The sequence below is a fragment of the Parambassis ranga genome, chromosome 16 (genome assembly GCF_900634625.1).
Source record: "Parambassis ranga chromosome 16, fParRan2.1, whole genome shotgun sequence".
NCBI lineage: Eukaryota > Metazoa > Chordata > Actinopteri > Ambassidae > Parambassis > Parambassis ranga.
In genome coordinates, this window is record NC_041036.1 from 18,138,709 (window position 1) to 18,158,599 (window position 19,891).

Below are 19,891 nucleotides of genomic sequence, written 5' to 3' on the forward strand. Positions count from 1 at the left end.
GTCAAGGGGATTAGAAAGATGTTATGTGGACGAGAGACGGAGGGTGAGGAAGGGAGGGTGGGGGGGTGGGAGACACTGCAGGAAAGATGAAAAGGTTTGGATTCTCAGCAAGGATGCATTTTAAAGTAACCCAAGTATTGGATTGTATCCTTGAGCAAGGTAAATTCACACACATACCACAGAGTGTGAAGCACATTGGTGCCCGCAACCTTGATTTGCTTTGGGTGGGTGGGGGGTGGGGGGGGGGGGAGTGTAAGGTCAAATCTATATAAGTCCAGAAGGGGGAAATTTATGGTAGCTAATGGCATCAACCAAACACAATGTCATATTTCACCTAATGCATATCGGTTTCTGATGGCAGGCAGGATGGGCTGCTTCTTAAATTGTCACCTTTGACAGGTCAGCTTTGTTAAAACGACCGTTTTCACCTTATTTCTGTCACCTTGGTTTCCTCCAGGCGGATTTATTCTTTGCTCTTTTCCATCTTGAAATCTTACCAGTGCCTGGGCCTGAGATAAAAGCTCTCTTCTTTAGATAGCCAAACACTGTTTCAGTAATCCTCATTATCTCTAATGGACAGTACTGAGCAGTCAATAAGGCTTTTTTTCCACTAATAATTATAAGCTCTTTTCCCCATGTTTGCTTTCTATGTTTTGTAATGAGTGTTTTATTTTTAATAGTAAATCATTTTGTGGAATCGCTGGACCCAGTGTACATGCTGCCACCCTTTTACTCCTAGTGTTCTGGTTTCTCCTAATGTTTTCATCATGGTATGGCAAGAAATGATTTACACCAGTTTTATTATGCAGCTGCTGTATTTTGTTAAAAAAAAAAAAAAAGGAGGGAGGTAATGTGCAGAATTTAAATTTCAGTGTATTATTAAATAGTCCAGTCTAAATTGGCTGGAGCGTTTAAAATGATTGGTCCTTAAAGCAATTCACCAGTGTCCTTGAAGGATGCCTCCATTGACATTTCTTTTTATCATTTCATGTCAGACCCAACAGCTGTGACACCCCCCCACCCTGCAAGGTGTCATCAAATCAGTTTTACCAGATAGACTCATTTCTCCCCCTGTTCTCCTGTTCAGAAAAAAAAAGTAATGGTAATCCATTGTGGTGAAAGGAAGAAGGACATGTCGTAGAGTTGCATCAGTGTTACTACAAACTCATCGCTTTATATTTATTCTTACTTAAAAGTGAGTCCAACTTTTGTAAAGCTGCTGCATGTTTATTCATGAAAAGCAACCGTGTAAGTAAAACTTGATTAGTTTTGAGATTTGTGGAATCAGACTGTCAGTGTGAGCACAGTGGGATCACATGTCCTTGACTGCATTTGCTGCATAAGTGCTCCAGAAGAAGGTGAGTGGACATACTGCTGTTATTTTATAGGGGGGTTGTTTTGTAGTTTGTGTATTTCAAAGAGCCACGGATTTAAAAGGACTTTTGACCCTCTAACCATGTTGCCATCACCTTGTTGTCCTGAGACATGGTGGAAGGATGTGTGTTGTGCCACAGAACCACGGCACTTGGCGGTACTATCAAAGCAGGTAATATTTGGTTTTGACAGCATTTTTTTCCCGAGGGTGGCAGCAAAGTGATGTTATTTATTCAAATATTTATAATAAGAATCTAACAGGTTGCTAAAAGCTAGTTAGCACACCTTAATGTCAGCTAAATGTTGCTAGCAGGAGATGCTAGCTGCGTTGCACGGGCTCATTTTTGTTTTTAACAAACGTATCATTTGTGTTTGGTTTGACACTGAAGTGTCTTTGTTACTGCACTGTTTTGACAAGTTATTTGTAATGTATTTATTTTTCCTTTGTTCGTTATAGCTTAATATCTAGCTTCAGACAAGAGGTAAGAAGCTGCTAGCCGGGCTCTACCCACCTAGCATTCTTTTTTTTTTAATAATTTTAATTAAATCAAGGGCAGGAGGAGATGTTACGGTAAATGTGATGTGACTTGTTTAAAAGTCGATGTTTTGACTACTGTCTGTAGTTTAACACAAGTTTCAATGACACCGTTTATTTACATTGATATAAGGCGCCACCTGGTTCCACACACACACCTTTGAATGAAGGTGGCTCCGCCCACCGGTCTTACCCTCAGCCAATAGAATGACACAATCTGTGTTCCACAAAAACAAACAGCCTAAACTCCGAGAATCATCAGAGTGAAGCTCCACTCTGCTGCTGCCTCCTCCACCCTCCTCATCCACTGTCACACTCTGACCACACCGCACCGGCGCGACAGCGGAGCGGATCCATAACCATCAGAGGAGCGCCGGCGCGGGAGCGGAGCGCAGCGCACATTGTGCCTGAGGTCAAGGTGGGAAGGTCGGCCGTAAATTCACGATGGGATGCTGCTGCACCCTGACAGGCAACTAGTCTACCCGTGCTCCTAAGAGGAGAAGCGGACCTGGACTTAGGCAGCTCCGCCGGAGAGGTAAGTAGAGACGCTGGGAGGGTGGGGGAAGACAAATAAAACTGACAGAGTACACAGAAGGCATTATGTGATGAATCTGCTGCTGCTACATTTTAATAAGGAAATAGAAGTACTTTTCTCAGCTTTACTTTGGGGTTAAATGATCTGTTATTTGAAAAATAAGTGCTTTGTTACTGTGTGTGTTCATATTATAAATCCTGAGGCAGTTTTATGTTTCTGTAGAACATAAATGTGTGGTCTAAATGTGTTATAGAAGGCAGAAATGTAAAATATCTTATTTAATGTACAAGTATCACTCAGGTAATGCTATTTTTATTACCCTAAAATACATGAAATTTACAACTGAGTGAGACTAATAACAAAAATATCAAATTGGAGCTAAATTTCAAAATAAAACTATTACAAGAAATTGAATTATTCAGAAATGTACATGTCGATTGTTGATATTTGACGCAGCTTGAGCCTCTTTGGTGTAAAATCATGTTATTTTAATGCTATTGATTATTATCTTCTATGTCTCATTTGTGACACCCTCTGGTGGCGGTTGTTCTGCACATTGGCCACATTATCAATTAAGCTACAAATCCCCAAATAGTTTAAAATGTACATTTTATGTTATTTGTCAAAGGGACACATGGTCCAGTGTGTAAACAGCAGCTGAATAGTATCGGTGTTGTGTGACTGTCGTCGTCACCACACTGAGGCACTTTCTCAGAGGTTGTGACTGTGTGCTAGTTTCATTTAGAATTTTCTACACTTGGAAGTGACTTCCAAAAGCTGCAGAGTCGCATTTTAAATAAAAGATGGAGAAGACACCACATTGCTTCTTGAATAAAAGATGCCCATGTTCACTGAGGGGTGGGGTTGAGGTCTCCTCTTGTGACAGACGGAGCAATTCAGTGGCCAATCTAACTGATTGGAAAATCTCAGGGGAAATTTTGGTAATTTTTTTTTGCTCCTACAGAAAATAATTATTTTACACATTGAGGCTCCCCTCGCTCTGCACCCCCCTGTGGCGCATTTCCTCTCTTTCATCATGTATTTGGCAGATTACTTATTATGGTAATACTTATTACTTATTATCAGATTACTTATGTCTCTATATCCGATCTGCTCTTTAGCTTGACTTGTTAAGTCCCCCTTTTCCTGTCTGATGTACCTTATTTTAAATCAGATACCCCTGATGTGATAGTGTTAGTGAACATAAGAAGGAGTCCCATTAAAAAAAATGAAAATACACATGTGTTCTGCCTTTTCACTGCTTGGTTCACCCCAATAAATACCAGCTATAGATCATAGTTGTTTCCAGAAGGCACTGCCTGCTTGTTATAAAACTTCTGACAAAAGGAGAATGAGGGGTTCTGGGAGTCAAAGTATAGGGATGAATATTTTCTTGCCCAATCTTAACAGCGAGCTGATTATACTGCAGCTTAATATCCACATCATTCCCAGTGGCTGAGACTCATTCCTGGCTTTCAGTGAAAAAAATGAAAGATTTATTGCAGGCCAGCTCATAGCTGGGGTGTGTTTTTTTTTTTTTTTTTTTTTTTTTTATAAACGTCTTTTATTTTTTTCTCCTGTAGTGTCGAGGGCAGACAAGGCTAAGGATGTAATAGACCTGTCAAGATCTCCAGAGAGAAGCAACGGAGGAGGAGAAACAGGAGGAGAAGGAGATAAGAAAAAAGGTTGGTGCGTGTGGATGTGGTGACAAAAGCTGATATTGTCCAGACAAACAACTTCCTTTATCAGGGCTCTAAGACAGTTTGTATGGCTCCTACGTTCTATATCTGCCATCATGAATGTGAGGCAGTGATGTTAATGACTGTGTGGCTGTAATTGCTCTCTTCACAACAAATACGATTCAGTACAAGTAGCTTAAATCAAGCCTCTAATGAGCAACGGCATCAATCAAGTGACATCAGAGGAGCTGCTTTTATCACATTGGAATTTTTTGGTGCTCATGATACATCTTTGCTGAGTCTCAGATTGTTGTCTGAATAGATCAAGCATCTTCTGTCACAAATTTAATTTTATTTTCCATTTTTTAGTTGCTGTTATGTAACAATTAAGTTTAGGTAACTTTGGTTGTGGTTGGGAGGATTATTAAGGTTCGTCAAGAAGAACAGTGTTTTAATGGCTTAACTCTGGATACCAAAACTTAACTAATTATATTTGCATTTAAAATACCAGGATTGTGCAACATAGAAGATTTAACATTGCTCGAGGACAGTTCATCTGTGTCTGTGCTCTATAACAAGGCTTGTACTGTATGAGGGAATGCCTAGCCATACCTATTTCCACCGCACTGTGTCCATGTTATAGAAAAGGATACCCCCATTTCTGTTTCAGGTAAAGAGCAAAAACGCTCCAACGCCTCCTTAGATTACCTCCTTGCTGCTGTGGACCACTTTTTGGAAGGTGTTAATGAAGTGTGATAATATAAGAGGGGGCTGTGTTATACCGGGTTTACTAAAATATACTTTATCTGTTGTATTGGCCACTATTAGCACTGCTGTGTGTGGTGGAAGAGGTCAGTGCGCAATGATGAGGAAATCAGCTTTGATTGACAATGGGATAACAAACATGCTTTGTCACAGGAGTCATTTTCAGTGTGTGGATTAGCTGGGTTGGAGATTGTTGGAGGTTATAGGAGTTTACTCTGAGTGAGAAAAGGTTAAGCAGCAACCTGAAACAACTCCTTAAATCCCTGTTCTCTTTCAGGCGTGTCCATACCGTGACATGATCTCATATAATCTGACTTTAAGAATGATAGAAAATCAGGTGACATTTGCAGCTGTGTGAGGAAGCCCTGCTGTACTGATGTATGCTCATTCTGAGATGAGTATAGACGGTTACGCAGCTTTGCTTTGGTAGTTGTGCTTGAAAAGAAATTAGGGATCACTGCAGTCATTCTGAACGGATACCTATAAACTGATGTAAATGATTACTTTACCGCTGCTGCTGCTTTTAACACACTTTTTTTTAATGTGAACAGTTAACAGAATTACAATGTTGTAAAATGGATCAGCACGTTTTAAACAAACTTTTATGCCTGAGGTGCACAGATTTTTGGTAAATCTCCTTCCTGAACTTGCAAGGAGAAGGCATTATTGATATTTATATTGATATTTTTACAGTGATACAGTCACAGCCGAACATTAATCATTTCTGTTTAGTGGCGCCTTAATGTGTCCCAGAAGATCTCAGTAGAGGAGCCTTGCTGGGATGAACCATTAGACAGATGTGATTGTATTCACCTGTCACTCAGAGCACTCGTGCCTAATTATGCATGCAACATAATTTACACCCAACAACTAAGAGACACTTAGCACCCCAGCATTACAACACATATTCTCATAACAGCTACTTTCCAAATGACACAATAACAAAGAAAAGATGTGTCTTGCCCTTTCTCACTATCAACTCAGAAGAAAGTGCAATAAAACTGTAAGTGTTGATATGGTGTAAATGTATTTAAGAGTTTATATTTTTTCACACTCTTTACTTGTATACTGTATACTGCACAGTAAATACCACTTTACCATGATGATCTATGGCGATTGGCTTGCTTTTAGAGCCTGCCTCAACTGGCCACTTGAGGGACTGCAGTTTTTTGCCACATATTTCCCCCCTGAATCTATTAGTTTTACATTTTTAATGTACTTGTTTTGCTTCATTCTTATTCACTTGTTGATCAGTGTTACGAAAGTGTTTTATATAGAATAGAATTTATGTTTTTTCTTAAAGGTAGGGTAGGGAAGGAGATTTTGAAAACTCAGTGAGAGTCAGCCAGATTTTGAAAGTAAACACACGCCCCTTTCTCTCGGAGCTCACCCCGAAGCCACTCCTCCCAACCAGTCTGTGACTTCGGCCATCATGCACGTACCTCTCTGGTGCGCGCAGAGCAGGAAGAGAGTGACAACCAGCCAATACTCCGTGCAGGGGCGCCTCGTAGGATTGGCTGATGTTTTTAGCGTGTTATAGCTTCCACAGATGAGTCATATTCTTTGATTTAAAGTGAAACTGCCGGTTGCTATCGGATTGTAAAGAGAAGTTACACTAATTTAACAAAAGTGCATCAGAATGAAATCTCCTACCCTACCTTTAAGCCCCTAAATTGTATCTCCTAATTTTAGACATTAGCTCCCTGTCTATTTACCAAATGACTCCTCTATGGTTTGACATTATACAAAGTGTTAAAAACATTTCTCCAGCTGACCTCTGTCCCTGCCATTCTGTTTCGGCAGCCACCTTCACCACAAAAATAATGCCTGTATACCCCGCCCCATCAAGTCCTCCACACAGTCAAATCAATATGTTACTATGTGAAATCAATACATGTGCCACGAATGATAATGTCCTCATGGGGTGCAGTGATCAGTGCAATACCTGTCAGTTACAACAATCAGTCAGTGTTATCTCTGGCACAGAGATGAGGTATTGTACAGTCTTATTGCTTCGGGCAGGAAAGATTTCCTGTAATGGTCTGTATGACACCGAAGCTGTATGAGCCTTTCAGGAATGGTGCTCTGTTGTCTGTCCAGTACAGGGTGGAGAGGGTGGTCGGGGTGATCCATGATTGATAACAGTTTGTTCAGTGTCCTCCTCTCCACCACTGCTTCAAACGTCTCCTGTCTGCAGCCAATGACAGAGCCAGCCTTCCTAATCAGTTTGTTTAGTCTGTTGGCCACAACGCTGCCCCCCAGCAGACCACAGAGCGCTGGCAACAGCAGACTGGTAAAAGATCTCTAGCATAATGTTCTTGGTTGTAATCTTGGTGTTTGTTGTTTCAGCAGGGCATCAAGATCTGTAACAGAGATGCCCTCAGGCACCAGCGTCAACTTTAGATTTTCAAATAAACTAAAAAAAAACAAGTCTACCCTGCTGGGAAATGTCAAAACTTCTCCCAAATTATCCACAAAAACCTAATTGATATAAATCTGAAATTCATTCAAGGGCAGCCCTGCCCTGCTGGCTTCAGATGAGGCTGTACATTTTGGTATATTTTTTTTTTCTCCAAACGGCAGCCATCAGATACTAAAAGCAAATATTCATAGGTTCTCTCTTGTGCAGCGTAATCCCCATCATCTCCATGCTTCGTTCACATGCTCAGTCAGTCTGTATTTCTCAGTAAATATGTAAAAAATCCACTTTTTATATCTCTCTTATGAATGATCCTGGAGCTGACAGGTGAGGGTGACAGTTTATTAGTGTTACAATGGTCTGTCAGCTCAAACTCAGCAGTGACCCCTAAGCTGTGGATTAGAATGGCTGAATGTCAGCACAGTTTGGCAGCAGTGAGTAACAAATACAGAGAGACGCTGCTGTTGAAGTACACAGTGTTGAATGCACCTGTAATTTTGATCATTGGTGAATGTTTTTGCAAAACATAGCAAGCAGAAAAAGTTTTCACACCTGGTTTGAGATGATGTGTGATCACAAATAACAACTGTTAAACATAGCAAACATACAGCAGGTGCCCTAGAGAGAAAATACCTATTAAGCCATGTTTTACTGTACTTACAATAACTCAGGATACTAAACTTCTCAAATACATTAAGGGAACACTAAATAACACACAGGTCTGGATTTGGAAACACACTCGAAATCCAGACCTGTGTGTTATTTAGTGTTCCCTTTATGTCAGCTACGAGGCCTAGCATTGTCATGCATCAGAAGGAACCCAGGGCCCACTGCACTAGATCCTCAGAGGATCTCATCCTGGTACCTAATGGCAGTCAGGGTACCTCTGGCTAGCACATGGAGGGCTGTGCGGCCCTCCAAAGAAATGCCTCCCCACACCATTACTGAGCCACCGCCAAACCGCTCATGCTGGAGGATGTTCAGGCAGCAGAACGTTCTCCATGGCGTCTCCAGACTCTGTCACATCTGTCACATGTGCTCAGTGTGAACCTGCTCTCATCTGTGAAGAGAGCAGGAAGCACACTTCCTAACTGGACAGGCTGATTTTCAAGTGTGACTGACTTGGAGTTACATTGTGTTCTTTAAGTGTTCCCTTTATTCTTTTGAGCAGTGTTTTTGTTTTCTTGCATATCAGATAAATGTTAATACTATAGAATGTGTATAAACACAGACACAAGACTAACAGAGCAGAATCTGCCTACTTGAAGTATGAAGGACTTGCTTCTTCAGTAAACTTCACAAGTTTGTATAAAAGCTGACTTAAGAGCACAGATTGAGGCCTGGAAATATCCACTTAATTTTATGACTTTGAAGTTCATGGGTGTCAGTGAAACTTCTACACTTGAGACCAGTGTCCTAAAAAGAATCAGGTGACCTTGACTCTGTGCTCCGTACAAACAGGGTGCATCCTTTCCTGATGAACTGTCTCTTTTGAGGTGAGAGCAAAGGCAGAGTACCAGCCCTGATGCCATAATAACCTTTTTGTTTCCTCTGTTGTCAGAAGGAGAAGTCTTTGTTGGATCTATTGTGAATCGAAAGCACACTGGGCCATGAAGGGTCCTTGGGTAATTATTTTTCTCTTCTTCTCTTTGTGTCATCAATTTTCAGCCTGACCATGCTCACTGGAGCGAGATCATGACTTTACTCAACGAGTCAGACGAGACCTCCTCCTCCTCTCCCTCCTTCCCCCTTTCTTCCCTTAAGCACAATTTGTCCATTACCCTTGACCCCACATACTCCCCTGTATCCTTCCCTACTTCCTCCTCGTCTTTGTCGATGTCCTCCAACTGCACCAGCTCTCCGTCACCCTCGTCACCTCCGTATAACTTCTACGCAGTGTTGTTGGTTCTCCTGATCTTCTGTGTGGTGTTCGGGAACGTGCTGGTGTGTGTGGCCGTGTCCCGTGAGCGTGCTCTGCAGACGACCACCAACTACCTCATCGTCTCGCTGGCTGTGTCCGACCTGCTTCTGGCCACGCTGGTCATGCCCTGGGGCGTCTACCTAGAGGTGTGTGCCTACACTTTGGTCTGTGATTGCATTTTTGCTGAACCTAGTTTGGCGCTCTGACTCATATTTGTTTTGTAAGAAAAAAAATAAAATAAAACACTAGAACTAAAGGCAGATAAAAAGTTTTTAAACTATCAAAAAATAAAATGTTTTCAGAAGATGATATTTTTGATGTGTTACCATGGTAACCAGCTAGTATCAGCTAGTTTGTCGAGTCACTAAATACCACTCCATATCACAAGATTGGGAGTCAGCATAGTTGTTGGATGATTCTTGTGCTTGTAGCCTAGCCTCAGAGCTGTTATAACAAAATATATCTTTAAGTTCACAGCCTTTTGAAAACTTAATACTTAATAAACTCAATAATCTTTAATAAAGTTAAACGGTGCATTCTATGATGTGAATTATTTAATGAACAATTAATTAATTATAGTAAAATTATGATACGGTTCCATCATCTCAAAATAGAGAAATTCTCATACTGGTTAATTTTTTTTCCTTGTTCATTATACGCTAATTATCCACAGACACAATAATTTGGAGTTTAATAAATAATAAAATATTGTCTACTAAATTCTATTTTACAAATCCGGACAAAATGTCTTTTGCCACATGTGTAACCAATATTCCAAAACCCAAAGATGTTCAGGTTAATATTAAGCCAGCAAAATTATCTGTGAACACAGGGGTCACTCAATGTCTTGACTCCAGGTGTTTGTCAATTGTCATTGATTCAGTTCCAGTTAATTAACTAAATGACTGTTTAGCAGTAATTAAAAGCATTCGATTTGGTCAATGCTCACTCAAGTAGATCCAAATCAGGTTCAAGAAGTTCCTGTCACATTCAGTGGACTGGGAGTTTCAAACATGGCTTCACAGGCAATGAGCAATTAATGGAACAGTGCAAAATACTGATTTATACACGTCAGTTAACATGTGACAGTAACTACAAACCGTCATTATTTCATAGGTCTTTGTGGGTAGATTTCAGAAGCAAACTCATGGAATTAAATTTCCATGAGGAGGTTGGTACTAAAACTTACTGGCCAAAATGTACAAAACATTATGAGTTCTTTTAAATTACAAAAGCTGAATATGAAAGTGCCTTCTGTTTGTTCTGTTGAAGGTAGTGGGAGAGTGGCGCTTCAGTCTCATCCACTGTGACATCCTGCTCACCCTGGATGTCATGATGTGCACCGCCAGCATCCTCAACCTCTGTGCCATCAGCATTGATAGGTTGGTCCTTCCTGAACTCTTTACTTCACTCTCAGGTTTCTAACATAATAGAGCTGTCAATCAATAGCTTTTCTCTTCTTGTTTTTAATTCACCTACTAATTTACTATATAATAGCCTCTTTTTTCCTAAATGATCAATTTGTACAAAAAAACATCCCACCAGACTGAGTGACAAAACAAACAGGAGTAAAACTTGACAGTGATTCTGAATATAGTATAATACACAACATTTAAACGTATTAAGTAGAAACAGAAATTATTTAAATTGTCTTCGACCAGCTGATCATCCTTTCCTTGATTGTAGGGACAAATGGCTCATTGTAATGAATATAATCTAAGATTCTAATCTAATAAAAGGTGCTAAATATATATGAGTCTTCAATACAGCATTTAACCACACATTTAACCAAAGTGGTGTCAGGTATGTCAGACTGATGTATCAGCTGCTCCATATCTCTGTCAATTCCACAAAAGCTCTTTAGATGTGTTGCCACTCAGCAAGATTTGTACCACTCAGTGGGTGTAACCACAGTGACACAATGCAAAAACAGTGTCCAAAGACAGTCATTGGATTCTTTCTAATAAAGGACCAAAAACAGAAACTGGTCGAGTGCCATGATTGGTCAAATGTAAGTTGGAGGCCCACCAACCCACCAGGCAACACGAGGTGTCTGAAACCACACAGGCACAATTCTGTCAACACTAAACAAGGTCAGCAGAGTAACGTTATCTGGAACTTGTAGGTCATCAGCTAGAATGGAACTAAATGTACTGCATTCTGTTAATTACAAACACATTATCTCTTCTCCTCCTCTTTTTCTGCTGTTTATCTTTTTTTTTATCAAGAAGCATTATTACATAAAGAATAATTTCACAAGGACCTAAGGGTTCATTTCTGTTCTCTGCCATCTATCTTCATTGGTGCAGCTAATTAATATGGGGCTTAATAAAAACATTAGTTCACACATACACACACGCGCACACACACACACATAGAGGTCTGCTAGAAACTTTGAAACCATATCCATCATCCTGCTGTCATTCAGCAGCAGGCTCCGAGCCCCTGTGTACCGCAGTCACCTGTGTATCCCGCAGATAACGACAGCTTTGTCCTCTGTTCATTATATTTTCTGTAACACGGAGGCCAAGTCTGATGATTTCCTCCTGATGCCCTCTTTCTCCAAAGGGAGGTGACCAGACACCCAGCGGTCAGGCCGTCTGCAGCTGCGTCCTGATTCCACTGACAAAGTGACACATTGAGGCTGTGCCACTTCATACTTGTGTCATTTTGTTGAATAACTAATGACAGTCTAAATAGCTTTGTTAAAGCTACAGATGATAAATTAAACGGCTTAATGGCTTAATAACAGCTTGCAATGAAATAGTGACACAAGTGATGAATACAAGTGCTTTAATTTAGTGTAATAGCAGTGTAATCAGTGCTGCTAACGTTTCCTCTCAGGTCAAAATTTTAACTGAAACTGATTATACTCCATTAGCTGAAAATAACCCTCGCAGCCCCAAAATCCAAGTAAAAATGTATACCAAATACCGAAAATCAGAAGCCCGGAATAAACTGTGTTCTCACAACAGAAAATAATTGGAAAGATATTCTGCACGTATGCTGCTGTTTCCATATAGGAGCAGGACTTCGTGTTGCAGTAAGCCCACACTGACTAAAAATGTAACAGGTGTGAAAAAAAAACTCACATAACTGGCTGCGGTTCACGGAGTTAGGTAAGATAGAAAAGGTCACCTTATCTTAACATCATCATATTAAGGATTTTAGTGTTTAGCTTAAAGTTATAGACCTTTTTACTTTTTGTTTTGTTGTTGTGCAGGGAAGAGTTAACACCTTTGTCAGGTTTTACACCAGCAGGTGATATCTCATATCTCTCATATCTATCAGAGGCTTTCTCACAGCTAAGTACAGTGCTGTGTGTCTCTCTGTTCTATGGTGAGATGAGTGCCTTCCAGGTCAAAGTCCAGGATCATCAATGTTTTGTTCTTATTATTTTCCACAAAATGACACACTCTAAAAGAAAGGTTTTTTGTCAAGGGTATGTGTACCTATTACTTGTAGCCACTGTGGTTTATACAGAAAATGTAATTAATATATTCATTATACGTGTGACATGTTCATTATTTTCCATAATTATATATTAGGATTTATTTCAAGTCTAATGGCTAGAAAATGGCTAAAATCATAATGAGTATTTTTACAGCTATCTCAGCATTATTATGGGCCTTACTGTTGCAGCTGCTGGCTGAAGGACAGAGATAGAATTTCAATTGATCATCTTTACTTTAAAAAAAAAAAATCAATTAAAAAAAAAAAATGCTAATACTCTTGAGAAAGCTTCATCTCAAGATTACAAAAACAACATGGTCCCGGGCGCAGGGTTGCCTTTGGCCTCCAGAATTCTGCATTAGGATTGTACTTCTAATGAACTGGTTCACACATTACCACATTAAAGGCCGTTATGTTTATTCGATGTTACATGGTCAAGTTGTTATATATTTATTTTTTAAAAGTTTGTTGAAAGTCATGTCAAATCTTTTAAATAACTAAAGGACAGAAAATATTTTTGTTAAAGAGCCAGATTCAGCCAATGTACCACTATATTTCCTGCCATATTTGACAATAATATGATCCAATTATTATTAATAATTAAACAGTGCTCTGCACAACAGTCTTTTGTCCCTGGTCATTCCTAGGGGACTCCTTTACAACTGACACATATCCTTGATCCACAAATCTTTATAACTACTGCTGCAACTCCAGGCTCTCTAGACAATAAATATATTGCAGATTATGATACAGAAAAAATAAAGACGAGGGTACTGTTTCATTTATAGTCTTCTAACAAGCCTCAAGCCTTCTTGTCCGTGACTGTCTGCCTGCAGTGGGGATTACAGCAGCTCACTCAAGACTGCCCACACCTGAATGCACAGCTTGCAATTCTGATTATTTTCATCAGTTGTGTATTTTGTGTCCCCGTGGCTGTAAAAGAGCAGTTTTGTTGCATAGTGTGTTTGAATTTGTTTGGCTCCGGGTTGACTTTAAAATATGTGTGGACATGACTATGGGATAAAACCTGCATGTGTGTACACTACATTAATGCTGCATGTTCAGATGCAGGCACCACGAACGAGTGTGTGCCGAGCCTGCTGATGTGTCGCCTGTGTGTTTTGTTGTAGGTACACTGCGGTGGCCATGCCGCTGCTCTACAACACCAGATACAGCTCCAGGAGGAGGGTGGCGGTGATGATTGCTGTGGTCTGGTTCCTGTCTTTTGCCATCTCCTGTCCTTTGCTGTTTGGACTGAACAATACTGGTAACAGTACCATCTGACACTTCCTCTCAAATTACTTCCCGCTTACTTTGAGCTTAGGTGTTAGCTCCATCCAGCCGGGGAAATGGCACACTGAAATTCAGTCATGCATCCTCAGAAAATTGGTGCTGCTCGAAGCTTAGAACTAGAAGCTGTGGTGAACACTTCAGGGTTGTGTAGTGCCCACCAAAGCTTATGAATTTATTTTAAGGAAAAGTATTGGCCCAAATTTCCTGCATCACTGGCTACACTCTGCAGTTTGTAGTCGGTCAGAAGTGTCTCTGTTCATCCTGCATTAATCGGTTTATGTCTGAAATGCTTTTAGTCAAGTCTGATGTGATGAACATATGATAAAGGAACGTGTTTATCATCATTACAAAACAAGTACATTACTAAGATCAGCCTGCTACATAATGGATTCCAGCAATTCTGAAGTTTTCTATCAATTGCTGGTTACCATCTCCATGACAACTGAACAAAATACATCGTACCTCTGAATGTCAAGAGTGTTTTCAGGAAATGATGACAGTTGTTATGCTCGTAGTTGTGCCTCTTCTTAGGTGCTTTAAAAGCAGCCATTGAGTAACGGCCCATTTGGACCCATTTTTAAAGCATCTTCAACTGCAGGTTATTAAATAACAGAAAGACAGAAGTAATAGCACTGACACCATGGCTACACTCTCCATGTACTCTGCTGTGGAGATATCTTCTAAGATTAGTGTACTAGCTAGGTAACCACAGACCATGCTGTAGGACCAGGATTGTATTCTTTTATTCAGCCCAATGGGGCACAGAGGTCTAAGGTTCAGACAGCTTTGTATATTGAGTTTAGAGACTGCTGCAATCCTTTTTTAACAAGACACAGTTTCTCACTGTCCTACACCTTCTGCTGTGTATGACATCAAATTGATAGTTTTAGTCACTCCTTTATTGAGCAAGTAAAAATAAATACTGTATGTATATATGTACATTATATGGGCAAATGACAACAATAGCTTTGGCATCCCAACAACAACCTCTTTCTAGTGAAAGTTACAAATTGCTCCTTTAATACAAGCTCTGTTCAGCCTGTAGAGACCATTTTCTTCAAAGGAACCAGCTCTTGAACTGAGACACAACACTTGACTATCTGAAAGCCAGTGTTGGTAATTGTACCTTATAGGTGCTATTTACTATACTTCTTGAAATCATGCTTCAAGAATCCACACCCCCAACAGCAAAAACCTTTTAAGCTTGTCCTCAGATATCTGTTTGGGGTACTCCTTCTAAAATGCTACTTTGGCGGCTGTGAGTACTAACAGTAGTCATATTTGTTTCCTAAACATTGTTTTCTAAAAATGTTTATGAATGTTCATGAACATTGAGGCAACATGAGGTGTTTGCTTAGAGCTGAATGAGTCATGTGACATTGTTGAATGGGACAGGGCTCCTCTCTCCGCTCTTCTGTGAAGGCTGTTTGGATGCAGCAGTGTTCATCCTGTGTAGAGATTGAGGCTTTGGAGGCTTCCCTGAGGGGAGGGGGTGGGTTTGGATGAATGCCTGAGGAGATGCTACTTTTAAATCTTGCTAGCTTTTTAATGACCATCCCTGACTTTAACAAGAGTACATTTGAAAACTAAAACAGGGCTGAAACAAACAACCAGATTTCTTCTTTTTGGGTTTTGAAGAATTTAACATTTACAGTAAAAAATAAAATATGAAAACATAGAATTACGTAAACTGACATTTAACATTTAAAATCATGTCCAATATCTCCTTTTATAGCTTCAAATATCATTGCAGTTGTAGCACCAATCTAATTTAAAAAAAAAAATAAAATTTTCACACATTCTTAGAAAAGTCTTAGCCTCAATCGTCCCTGCTGCACATCAGTGGATACATCAGACTATACTTAGTATGCAGGTGTCACATCTGTAATTACAGCTTTTTCTCTTAATTACAACCCAGCCACACATTGCACTTAATTAAAGATTTCTGCTGTAGGTGCATTAGGGGGCTGATGCATGTTCCCACATTTTCTACACAAGGCTCAAGATAACGGAAAAAAGATTGGAAATTAAAGACTGGGTCCTTCATGGCATTTCTAGTCCACCACTGATAATGAATTTTTTATCATGATGTCACACACAACCTCTTAGATTATTAATCACCGATGAGACGGTAAACAAAGTTTGGCGCGTAGTTAATCATCTGAATACGCTAAAATATCATTGCAGACATGCATCGCTTTCTCATCACTGGCATGACACGTGACACATGAAGCCCTGCTAACAAGAGGATACACATAATCCTTGATGTGTTTGCTGTCTCACAAAAGCAGCAGGAGTGAAGGTGCTCAGCACATAACCTCTGATTTAATGAAGGCAGTGAGGAGGGACTTCAGCCGTGGCTGACTGAGCTCAAAGGGAAACCACTTGAGAATGAGTTTCCCTCTCATTCTCAAAGTAATGTGAGAGCTGACATCCGGCAGACATCTGCCTCGAAACACAGTAAAATACTCAAAAATATCTCTCAACGGTAATGGGTTGCTCACAGATTACAACAGACTGTTTGGAGGCACAGTCTGTGTAGATTTGTATTCAGTTCCTATTTGTTTGATCAGGTTGCATCATTGTTGACTTACAAGTGTTTGTTTAAAAGATGTTCACAAGTATTTCGGTTTCATCACTGTTTTCTGAGAAACACAAGAGCAGGAATCAGGCTAAACCCAGGAAAGGATTAGCTTAGCTAAACATATATTGGTTTTTTGGAGTTTTTTGGAGGTTGCCACATGGGAGCTCTTGTTTTCTCTTGTTCATCTCTGTATTAGCCAGCCGTGAAGGCACTACATGCAGCTTCGCAGACCCAGCTTTTGTGGTTTACTCATCTGTGGCCTCCTTCTACGTCCCCTTCATCGTCACGCTTCTGGTGTACGCACAGATCTGCGTGGTCCTGCGCAAGCGAGGCAGACGCACTGCCCCACCACGGAGACATGGCCTGCTCACACAAAGCGCGGCAGAGGCAGGAGAAGGTCATCGACACCGCAAGGTAGAGTCCATAATGGTATGTATTTTACCGTCTACAGATTTATGTCTAATGTTTACACTGTGCTTATTTTTGTTTCAGAATAAGTGTACACAACCGGAAGATGTCAAGTTGTGCACTCTGATTCTCAGACCTGCCACAGCAGGCCCACAACGCAAGAAAGTGGTGAGTGCCTGGACTATGAACTTTCACGTTTCTCATGCCATCTGCTGTTTCTGCAGAGATGCTGTTTAGCTCGTGTTCCAAAAGGTTTCTCTTTCTTCTTTTGTATCTTCTTCGCAAGCATCCACACCTGTGTTTGTCCCCTAACACTTGTCTCCCTCACCACCCTCCTTCCCGCCTCTCTGTGTGTCAGACCCTGGTGAAGGAGGCAGTAGTGCACCCCCTGGAAGTGGAGCCAGGTCAGTTCCTGCCACAAACTGAGCAGAGCCTGGCTCCTCCTCCTCCCCCTGCTCCCCAGAACTCTTCCCACTCAGGACAGGCCCGGATCTCCCTGTCCATCTCAGTTGGACCTACGCCCGTTCTCCCCTCAACCGTGACACGATCAGCCCTGACGCCCCGTCCCCCCACTCTTGAGGATGGCATGAGGGGCCGTGAGGGATGGCGGGAGCGCAGCAGTGGCAGGGAGAAATGGTGCATCACCAAGGAAAGGGTGAGAGGGAGACTGTCGCAGCAGAAGGAGCGTAAAGCGACACAGATGCTCGCTATTGTGCTTGGTAAGGAGGAGATGTATGTTGTAAGACTGTTGATACATTTGTGGGCGACAGTAGAGAACCTTGGGAAACTTGGCACATTTCATCCTGTCCTCCTACATTTATACACTTTGTCATGGATACACACACATCCTTTTTTGTAGCAGTCATAGACATCTGTTAGAAACTGTTTGTGATGTCACCCATAGGTTTTTGTAGTGCCATTTTCATCCTCCTGGGAGGCTCTGACTGTCACCATGTAGACAGGATCAACTAGCTCTAACTGACTGTCAAGGTCGAAGTGGTTGAAGTGGACAGCAGGAGGGCAGGAAACTCAGGCTTTTATATCAGTAACCGCCTGTCAGGCCCATGATGAAAGCTGCTGCTGTAAAGTCGGACATCAATTGACGCACTTTTGAGAACAGCCACCAGAGGCTGCGGGGTGAACTGCAGTTTTTGACAGTACGTGGGCTGCATTGCTCAGCAGTTGTTGCTTAGTTAGCATATTGGACCTCCCGAAAGTGTCAGCAGTAATGATGTTAAAAGACAACCACTGTGCTCCATTTAGAGGAGTGAAGACTTGCAGACTGGTGGTACAGCACTGCTCTATGAAGCTGTGCTGCAGCACTCCATTTGTAGCATAGAACACAGAGGCCATCACTGTGCCCGCAGATCTGACTGATCTGTGACCAAGTGAGCTGGATCATCTGGAGTCTGTTGTGGATGACAGCACAAATGACTTCCTGGGACATTCCCAGCTATGAACTATAGGGTTATTCATCATTCATTTGTCAAGACTGAGGTAGTGGATAATTGTACAAAAGGCTGATATTGGCAATTTTCTCAGTTAGTTTATAGTTGCTATTTTCAATTACCCAAAACATAAATACCACAAAAGTGAACTCAAAATTAATTTCTTTCTGCATCCTGCCACGAACTTATCAAGTTTGCCCTTTTCAATTTAGAATAAAAATATATAAATTTATTCTTGACATTTTTATCACTACAGTTATTTATTACTTCTATCCTGATTGCATTTTCTTTCCTGCCAGCCACATCCGTGTTTGTGATTAATGTGTCTCAGTGCTGGTGACTATACAGCTGGGATTGATGAAGTTCTCTCTCTATATCTATTGTTTCAGCGGTTTCCTGGTGATATGTATTAATTGTGTCCCCCCCTTTTGTTTTCAAGGTGTGTTCATTATCTGCTGGCTGCCTTTCTTCCTGACCCACGTGCTGAAGGCCCACTGCAGGAGCTGCTGCATCTCACCCTCGCTGTACAGCGCCGTCACCTGGCTGGGATACCTGAACAGCGCCGTCAACCCCGTCATCTACACCACTTTCAACATTGAATTTCGCAAAGCCTTCATCAAGATCCTGCACTGCTAGACGGGACGGATGAAAAGCATCACCTGTCAGGAGGCTGACATCGCTCTGAGATCTGAGGTGAGAGAGTTAGCAGAGGAGAAAGTCAGGAGAAACTACTTTAGATTCACAGCAAGTGAAACTGCAACAATATGCTGGACGACTGCTATAAGCTGCATGGAAAAATACACATGAGATAAATGTAACCAGCGGCTGTGACAGGCCTGGAAAAAACATGACATACAGAGGAAGTGACAACAAGGACGGCACTATTACTACAAGACGACGTGTGACAAGCAGAAGACAAGAAACACAAACAAGCTGGAGATACTTCTGAGTAAAGAAGATATGCACTGTTGTGTACATAAAGGGAATGTGAGGACAGCATCCTGACTCAGAGACTCCTGGAGACGTGACGTGTTTTTCCAATTTACTGGAACTAACTTGATTTGTGTCAGACTCTCTCTGTTGTGTTTGCCTGTAATCTTGACAAACAGCAGCTTGCATGTGCTCGTCTGTTGCAGAGGACAGGAATAAGTAAGAAAAAAAAAGAACAAAGAAAATAATGTCCAGCTTTAACTTTAGTTTTACACCTCATGTTCACGTTTCACACTTGTTCTCCTGAAAATTTCCATCAAGTTATCGATGTGGTGATCAAACATGCAACTCATCAGCAGGCTCATTTAAATATATGTGTGCACATGCATTGTTAATAATCATTTTACTACGTGTTGTACAGACCATAAATAAAAAAAAAAACAAATCATGACAAACATTTTCTTTGACTTTACTGTGAAATAGTCATGAAATTAAAATGTTTTCCAAAGGAGGGATTTTTTTTTACCCAAAATGTAGTGTATATATA

The 19,891-nt window shown here is 40.9% G+C and overlaps 1 protein-coding gene across 1 annotated transcript; it reads left to right on the forward strand.

Annotated features, from left to right (window-relative positions):
• Window positions 1-9,002: 9,002 nt before the first annotated feature.
• On the forward strand, window positions 9,003-19,050 carry drd2l (dopamine receptor D2 like). The gene is made up of 7 exons (XM_028425572.1): window positions 9,003-9,374; window positions 10,501-10,610; window positions 13,812-13,948; window positions 16,755-16,972; window positions 17,051-17,134; window positions 17,325-17,685; window positions 18,854-19,050. The coding sequence occupies exons 1-7, from the start codon at window positions 9,003-9,005 to the stop codon at window positions 19,048-19,050; spliced, it is 1,479 nt and encodes a 492-aa protein (XP_028281373.1).
• Window positions 19,051-19,891: the final 841 nt, after the last annotated feature.